General features: G+C 35.3%; 1 protein-coding gene across 1 annotated transcript in view; it reads right to left on the bottom strand.

Moving 5' to 3' along the window:
* The window catches only part of LOC121387120 (multiple epidermal growth factor-like domains protein 10), a 10085-nt gene extending 993 nt beyond the window's left edge, over nt 1-9092 (bottom strand). Inside the window, exons 1-6 of the mRNA XM_041518145.1 lie at nt 9086-9092; nt 8592-8738; nt 8058-8201; nt 5036-5182; nt 3908-4051; nt 2585-2728 (exon numbers count right to left, since the gene is read on the bottom strand). Of these exons, the coding sequence (XP_041374079.1) occupies nt 2585-2728; nt 3908-4051; nt 5036-5182; nt 8058-8201; nt 8592-8738; nt 9086-9092 (733 nt within the window). The remainder of the gene's footprint in view (nt 1-2584; nt 2729-3907; nt 4052-5035; nt 5183-8057; nt 8202-8591; nt 8739-9085) is intronic.
* Between the last annotated feature and the right edge of the window lie 1016 nt (nt 9093-10108).

Genomic DNA, 10108 nt, shown 5'->3' with positions numbered 1-10108 from the left:
TTTATGACAAAGATTTCCTAATATTAAGTGGTGTATTATTTCAAAAGTTAATCTGCAGAAGGAAAGAAAATGTTGGTGAAAAGCGGCATTCGTCAAAAGTGTGTGAGTACGTACTCGGTGTTGCATACAGAATATTATTTCAGCTATAAAAACGAGGTAGCTGTAACGTCAGATACGTTGGCATTATGTTATTTGAAAGTGTGTAAATTAGGCACAATTTGTGTTGTCTGATTATCTTTTATATATATATATATATATATATATATATATATATATATATATATATATATATATATATATATATATATATATATATATATATATATACAGACAAAACTACATATATGTGGTTTTCTGATTTCTGTATTCCACGAGTGTATTTCCTGCAGGAAACCCCGATGCCGCATACCCATAATTGGATTTTTGTTTCCAAATAATAATTTAAAAATTGTAACACTGCTAGCTAGTGACGGGGATTTCTAAATTTACACAACTAGGTCAGCTGTGTTACTACGCGGACCGATGAACCACCAATTATTACACTTATGAATATAGTTCTGTTTAAACAATAAACAGCAATAAGAAAGAACGAGTGAAAAGTTACCTATAATTTTAATGATATTGTTTGAAATGCCTTTTAAAGACAATGCAATAGCTAAAATTCACGAACAATATAATATTTAATTTCCTCGTAATACGTCAGAAAACCTTCAGCGTGCCAGTTTTATTAACGAAGAAAAATGTCAAGAATTGTTCACTCAGTGTCTGAGTCGTCATCGGTGTGTTTTATTGATGTTCATGGAATTATTCGTTGCTGAAAAGTTTAAGTTTATATTAAATGTGCCTCCATAAATCATCGCTCCACTGAATAATCCGGTTGACAGTTCATTCAAGTTTTCTACGTGAGGAGACGGTGCATGCGACGGCATTGCTGCTAAAGTCGACTACAATCATTTTTCGCACCCTTGTTTTGGCTTCGTACACAATAAATATAGCATATCTTACCGTAATTTCACTAGAAATCCATATTTCGTAAAAGGTACAATTTTTTAATCACAAGATTTTGTTCAAACACATCCAGGTGCATTAGTACTGTTAGAAAAAAAAATTCAATAGCAATTTTACATTGGAATTTTTCCAAAAAGGAAACGTCATGTACCCAGTTTATGGTTATTGTAAGGAGATGCAAAGTGACGTCATTGGAATACTGACGTCATTTAAATTCAAAATTAGCTGTATTATTACAATGCTGCGCCACATTAAAATAAAAACTAGTCTACTAACCTTGACCCCTGTCAAATTCCTATAACAAGCAGAACGCTGTTTACAGGTCGGTATTTTTTTTTCATAATTATGAACAAAATATTAATTTGAAGTTTTGAAAGATGAAAGAAATAAAAGGTACCTTTTGTCAAATATATCATATCACAAAATTACGGTTGGAGATGTTTTATTTATTGAATAAGAATAAGAATTGTGTATGAAGTCAAAACAAGGGTCGAAAAAGTGACTGCCGTCGACCTTAACTATCGTGGATTAAAATAAAAGCTCGTTGGTTTCCCGTCTCAAGTTTTGGTATCGCGCTCATTAAATTGTAAATATTTGTCACCGTTTTCGTCTGTTTTCGGTTCAAATATTCCACAAAATAGCATTTTAAACAAACCAAGCACCAACTTTGTTTACATATCGCGAAGGGCATTCCCGGTAACCATGTGCTATAAATAGTAGCGTTGAATACGGCATAGTTCCGGCAGTTGAGTTGAATACGGAAAAGTGTATTTCATTTTTGTATTCAGGACTGTATTTGTATAGTAAGATTTAATGGGTATGTAATATATATATATATATATATATTATATATATATATATATATATATATATATATATATATATATATACATATACACGTATATCCAGTTTTTCTTTTAATAAGCTGCTGTAACGATCCAGCAATTGTACAAGTGGCATTTAAATTAATGTTTGTGAATGCAAGATCTATCTGTAGGACGCAGTAATCCCACAATATATTAGCATAGTCTTCTACGTGACTGAATGTTATTCTATTAACACCGTGTAGGTTTCTCTTCTGTTATTTTACTTATTTTCCTTCAGAACATGAAACATTGTTAACAACGTGAATAACACACGGATCTCCCGATAGAGTTCACATTGCACCTGAGAACTGCAAAGCTGTTCTCCTTAGGTCTCTTTCATGTATAAAAAAACCCGAATATTTGTTGACATGTAATTGCCGTAGTTTATAGTCCTTAGCTGTTATGCTGGGGCAACAATTAAAATCCATATTGTTCTTGATTGCTGTAATTTAGTTTGAAACTCATTGGTCTGATTGCTAGCATTTAATTAACTAAATACTAAATTATTGTATTAATGACAGGTGACAGAATATAAAATTAATTGAATCGTACATGAACAGCTAAATACATAAATTGCATTCGAATGTAATGTAAATGTTGCACAATGACAATATAATGGAAGACTATTCGGGAATGGTCTACGTATACAAGTTATTTAAAAGGTTCGAACTGCACAGCGGAAGTTAGATAGTATATGGATAAGTGCTTACTGTCTGTGCACGTATCTCCTTGCCAACCAGCATCACATGGTCCACCACAGGAACCAGTCAAGTGATCACATGGTGCACCATCAGCTTTACAGTGTCTGTCGCTGCATGACGAACTGCATCCTAGACCGTATGCCCCTGTACATCCTGTTAATGTAATGGTATAACCCAGACTAATTTATTTTATTTTAGCTTAAACACACCATTTTAATTGTGAAGTTTATTAAATTGGGTAAAACAATTTTAAAATGCACTTAAAGTGTAGTATTGTCATTAGTTTTGCTGTTATGTAGAATGACTTTATAATTAATTAGTCCATAGCGCATCCGAGCAAGTTATAAATATTAGAATTACACTTACATAACACCAATTGTTCTACCATATTTGAGATGAAACTCACTATTTTATCCACAATCATATATGCATATCTGTACAAATCCATATAAATAAAAACATTTTTTTCTCTGTAACCTACAACGGAAAAGTCATTTTAGTTCTGGTGTTATATGCTGAATAGTGAAAATATAAATCATTCGAAAATACAGCCATACCGTTTACGAAATAGGAGGGGAGGATTAGTCCATCACCAGTTTCAGTTGATATTATATACTCCGTCCCATAACTCAATTTCATTTAGAGCATATTACATACTAACAATAGTTTCCTTAGTAGCTTAAAACTGTTTCAAACAACTACATTTCTTTATATGTGTTAACGATTTGTTTTCACCTTGCTCTATACCACACTTATATTATTATTAGGAACACATAGATATGCAGTTTAACGGACACCACTCGATAACAATGTGTACCATAATATTTATGTTAAATCAATCCATGTTATATTCGAAAGTTATAAGCAAGCATATACCTAACACAGTTCAAATGGCCTTGACTTTACATTGTGGTTAGATACATAGGCCCGAGAGGTGTAAAAATTCATCTGCTGCCTGTAACAAATCCATCAGCCATTACGTCATATAATTGTATCTCCATTACATGACGTAATGGAAGTGACGTCATAACGGCGTTCTTTGTACAGCCAAATATTTACAACACAAAATAATACGACTGTTGTTGCATTAGACAATAAATTTTTTTTTATGTTACTAAACCGCTACAATTGCTTAAATCTCCATAGATCGTATAACGTATGTGTAGTCTGACTCGTTATATGAATGAAAGTGAAGTTTCCATTGTTGCAAACAAACGACAAAACTTCGTCATTTTAAAGATTGGCTGTAGAAGTAATCTGCACATTTTGCTGATATAAAAAATGTAATTAGGCAATATGCATTGAAGTCGACATATTGTATGGAATACCTACCTGTACAGTCTATTTCCTTCCAGTCGCCCTGACATGGACCTCCACAGGAACCACTGACATGGTCACAACTGGCAGCTTCATCCTGACAATGTCTCTGTGAGCACGATAACCGACAGTCTGGGCCGTATGTACCAGTGGCACATGCTAAACACACCAAGAGGCAAATGTACAACATATTGACCTAACCAGCCGTATATTTTATTTACGACATACAAATATGGCAACATTAATATTTTGGAATCTTTTAAATTCCACCGACAATTAAGTTTTAAAAACAAGTTTCTATACAACGTTTTAAAATTTACTTACCTTAATTTTTCTATTGTACAATATTTTAAAGTGTACTTATATTTATGTTTGTATTGTATTCTATTGTATGCTTACCACAACTCTTTACACTTTGTTTTTACATAATTATACACGTTTTATTTTTAATTTTGTTGTTATTTTTGTTGTTGTTGTTGTTTCTTTGGTTTGTGTGTATTCGGGGTTTTTTGTTTGTTATAGTTTTCTTTCTAGAAATATTTATGTAGTTTTTATGAGGATTAAACATAAATCAATAAAGACACTTGTGCATTATCTGTGACAAGACCAAATAAGAATATATCAATTGTGTCTGGTATAACGATGTTACATTTTTATTTTAATTCGTACAAATATAATTCTCTAAATTAAAAAAACAAACAACAACACAAATAATTCAATGGAATAAAAGAAAGAAAGAAATGTTTTATTTAACGACGCACTCAACACATTCTATTTACGGTTATATGGCGTCAGACATATGTTTAAGGACTACACATATTTTGAGAGGAAACCCGCTGTCGCCACTCTTTCCGATTAGCAGCAAGGGATCTTTTATTTGCGCTTCCCATAGGCAGGATAACACAAATCATGGCCTTTGTTGAACCAGATCACTGGTCGGTGCAAGTGGTTTACACCTACCCATTGAGCCTTGCGGAGCACTCACTCAGGGTTTGGAGTCGGTATCTGGATTAAAAATCACATGCCTCGACTGGGATCCGAACACAGTACCTACCAGCCTGTAGACCGATGGCCTAACCACGACGCCACCGAGGCCGGTCAATGGAATAAATGCAAAACTGTATATACATGTTATTTACTAACCTACAGAACAACTTTGATTCTTCCATCCTGGTTGACAACCATTAAGACACGTTCCTTGATCTGCATCACATGACGTACTGTCTCCTTTACAGTGTCTTTCACTGCAACTGAATTTACACCCAGGTCCGTACCTACCATCGCGACACCCTGTAGTAAACAAACAATTGATGGCGGTATGATACCTTAGAGGATTATGTGTTGCATACAATTATCAGTGATCCAATTATTTTGTATTGTCCCAAATCCTATCAGTGGCAGGGGTCATAGCTGTGCATAATATGGTAAATGTATACCATACATTGTTGTAGCCAGGACTTCATATTAGGGGTCACCCACACTGGGGACAACCATTTGCCTATAACAACATAGGGCGACATGAAAATATAAATAAACAGTGATAAAAAGAGTTGGCCATTCTACACATATATAACACGCATTCACACACACACACACGCGCGCGCGCGCGCGCACACACACACACACACACAGACACACACACACATAGACATACATATTATATGCACAAACACTACTTACACTTACACACAAACACAAACACGCACCCGTATACACATACAGACACATACATACAGAAACACATGCACACACATAAACATATACATACACATGCACCCAATGCACACCTACATATACAGACGCATATACATACATAATTACAAACATACATACACACGCATAAAAACACATACATATATACATACACACGCACACACACACAAACACACACACGCACACACATACACATACACCTACACATACACATAAATCTACACAAACATGTCATACACAAAACACACACACACACACACACTCTCTCTCTCTCTCTCTCTGTCTCTCTCTCTCTCTCTCTCTCTCTCTCTCTCTCTCTCCTCTCTCTCTCTCTCTCTCTCTCTCTCTCTCTCTCTCTCCCTCCCTCTCCCTCTCCCTCTCCCTCTCTTTGTTTGTGTCTGTCTTAAGGGGATGAACTCCCCCAGCAACCCCTCTAAATCAGCAGTTTTTGATTGTCCCAGTGAAATATCATTGGGTTATGCGAGGCATGTAAGATATCATATTACAATCAGATTATCTCGCTACATGTGAACCATTACTGCCGGCTTGACTAAACACACACACATACACACACACACACACACACACACACACACATATATATATATATATATATATATATATATATACACACACAACACACACACATACACACACACTCATACACACACACGCACATACACAGCAAAACAAAAGGAAAAGAAGAAGGAAAAAAACCTGTTTAACAACTTCCTTCCTGAGAAATTTTGTGACCGTGTTCATAGATGAGATGTTTATTCGATCGTGCCCGACTTCCTAGTTTATTTATGATATTACTCAGGGCCGTAGCTAGCGGGGGGGGGGGGGGGGGGGGGGGCGCATTATAGAAACAAAGAAAATTCTCTTTTTAACTGTTTAAGGCGTTTTAGACTATTAACTACTCAGTTGCCCCCACAAACAAACAATCCTAGCTACGGCTCTGTTACAGTTGTGGTGTACTCACGAATTCAGACACAAACATTTAGTGTAGACACGTTTCTTAAAATATGAATGTATGGCTGGGTATAAAATAGAAAGAGTAGTACAAAATGTACAATCAACTTCGATCGAATAAAAGCATGTCTGTCGTTTTTCTCTATTGTCATTTCTCTCTCTCTCTCTCTCTCTCTCTCTCTCTCTCTCTCTCTCTCTCTCTCTCTCTCTCTCTCTCTCTCTCTCTCTCTCTCTCTCTCTCTCTCTCTCCCGTAGACGTGTGTCAAGATATCCTCTGACCATGACGAGAATGCGCATATTACACATACGTACTACACAAGGGCAGACAAATAAATAGCTACTCCCAAACGAAAAGAGAAAAGGTAAGAAAGACGCGAGAGAAGTCTGTTTCTTTTCTGTTTTTTGACTCCTGCCAACTGTAAACAAGCCATGCAACGAAGTAATCCAAGTACAGTAGAATTTCATTGGGTCGAACATCGTTAGTGCACCATAATTTGTTCAACCCATCAGCTATTTCGAAGCAATCGTTCGGCCACCTCCTGGAGTGTCTGTGACCCTTTATAATTTGCATTATCGATTTATAACAGAAGTGTATTTATATGTTTCTAATTTTGTATGAAATAAAATACTAGTATACCAAGAAATTCAAAGCGTTACACATTACAAAGTAAAGCATTAAGTACTTAGTGCTAGTATAACCAAGAAGGTTGTTTTGATTTTATTGAATCAATTACATTTTTCTCACACATTATTACCTCCCTTGTCCAACCACTACACCAGATACATTCATGTCAGTGATACTGCCACTGGCAGAAACATTAGGTGTTGTATATGGCTTTGCTAAAACTACGTAAGACAGACATTGTCCTCTGCCTTTCAATGGTCCAAAGGCAGTGATGCGACTGTGTCATCGGAGATTAGGGAATTATCACTTGCATGTGAGAGAAATTGCTAAACCACCATATGAAGTGTTGAAAACTGAAATGACACTACATATAATGGATGATTCACATTGCACCTAAATATATAGGAATGTAATTCGCGACATCGAAGAATGTATTATTTGCTTCTACAAATTTAATGGAATAAACGTTTGAGCGAAATATTGCTAATTATACCGATTTCCCATTGACGTGGCTGACATTAATGTGCGAGTGAAGGCTAGTATTCACCCCAAGTGTTCTTCAATGCAAAATTAAATACTTAAACAAAATAAATCGGAACAAAAAAGCAGTGTGTTCGACCATTCGACGTTCGAGCTAATGAGATTCTATTGTATTTCAATATAATACCATATTTTTAAGTATAGACTATAAAAAACAGATCTAATATCTAAAAGAATAGTAATAAAATATGTTTTGATACAAGAATTCCTGCTTAATTATTGATATACTCGGTAATATATATATATATAGCCTGGCTACAAACTTAAGGTACAACGTGTCACTGTAAGTATTTACCTTTAGTGATAGAAACTTACGAACTACGCAGTCTGTCAATTCCCAGCCACTCAGACATCCCTGAGTACAGTTGCCAAAGAATATGTCACAGTCTTGATTACCACTGCAGTGTCGATCATCACATGACGCATTACAGTTGTAGCCATATGTTCCAACAGAACAAGCTGAATAACACAAAGAACCACAACTTTCATATATAACATGTAATACCTTTTTAACTATTTTCGATTCTTCGGATCGCATTTCCCCTTTTGATTGAAATGAAATGGCACATGGCTGCTCAACAGATGTTACTGCTTTAGCATATGTTCCTGGATTCAAAATATGTGAAGATGTAATTTATTAAGTTTTAAAATGAACATTTACATTATCTATTAGCTTCGGAAAAGAGCTACAATCGTCCGTATGAATATTGCTACATACATGATAACACGCTAGCAGCTTTAACTATGAATGTTTTCTACTGTATGATATTGGTATGGGACCGTGAAGTTAACGATCAATGTTTTCAGCAGTACCCAACATGGGAATGTAAATCAACAAAAATTACATACGCTCGGTACAATCCACAGATCGATATCCTCGGTTACAACCGCCAGCACATTCGCCAGTCACGTGATTACAGGAACTGGAACTATCCAAACAGTTCCGTTGCACACATGATTTACCACAAGCTTTTCCATATTGACCATCAGAGCACTCTGAAATATTTAGGGGGAAAACTGTTACTACAACATTTGTTCACCAGGCACGATGTGCATTAACATGATAACACCAACGTGATCAAAACAGTTGAACATATTAGCAAGCTTTAGCACTACGATTTATATGGAATGACACAAATATAAACATATTCCAAGGATACATATTCTTATTTTCATCCAATATTTCATATCCTTTTGAATGGGGAAATCATAATTTGAATAGTAACAGATATATTGAAGTGCGCATTCTGTTGAAGGAAGGAAATGTTTTATTTAACGACGCACTCAACCCATTCTTTTGAAGACCCAGAACATAAATATAAAATACATAAAATGGAGCATACTGCTCATTTACTAACCGACATTCAGCTTCGATTCGATATTTTATTATTTAATAACCATGTTATTTAAACACTATTTGAGCAATTCTATAAAGAAACACTTAAGAACAAACAATAAAGTTTGTTTTGTTTACAAACACAACCAGAGCACATTGATTTATTAATCGTCTGCTATTGGATGACAAACATTTGGTAATTTTGACGTAGTCTTAGAGAGGAAATACGCTACATTTTTTCATTAGTAGCAAGGGATCTTTTATATGCACTATTCCACAGACATGATAACACATACCACGGCCTTTGGTATACAAGTCGCGTTGCACTGGCTAGAACGTGAAATAGCCCAATGGGCCCACCGACGGGAATCGACCCTACACCGACCGCGCATCAAGCGAGCGCTTTACCACTGGGCTATATCCTGCCCACAAACAATAGTGGCATGTTGCTGTACTTTGTCTATTAAGATATCTTTTATTATTACTTTCCAGACAGTCTGTCCCTTTCCATCCTGGTGCACATCCGTTGTCACATGTTCCCTGCGACGTCACATGACGATATGTTTCGTCACAATGTCTACTAGAACATTGTTTACTGCATAAGTCACCATAGTGATTGGAATCACAACCTCAAAAATATTATATTTATATTATTAAATTTGGTTATTGCTCTTAAATATACTACTTTTGTAAAACCAGGAACAATCGTATTGTAATAATAATTGTTCAAACGTCGCAATAGTAATATTTTGTTTGCAATTTTATATCTCACTATGCCGATTCGGTAACCATTGGTGATGTCGAAAGTGTCGTTTATCAATGGATACAGGATAACTTTAATAGCTTGCATGAAGCGAATCTGTGTAATCATATTTCATCGGAACAAAAATATAATACATATTAGGTACAGAACATATTTGTGAGTAATAATATAAAAAATAATCCATGGCAATGGCATGGTGATCGACAAGAAAAAAACACAGTAAGTGTATAGGATATGTGGTTGTATTTGAATTTAAAAGACTGTTTC

This window comes from Gigantopelta aegis, chromosome 13, assembly GCF_016097555.1.
Source record: "Gigantopelta aegis isolate Gae_Host chromosome 13, Gae_host_genome, whole genome shotgun sequence".
NCBI lineage: Eukaryota > Metazoa > Mollusca > Gastropoda > Neomphalida > Peltospiridae > Gigantopelta > Gigantopelta aegis.
Note: the sequence above shows the minus strand (reverse complement) of the source record. Positions and strands in the feature narration are given on the sequence as shown.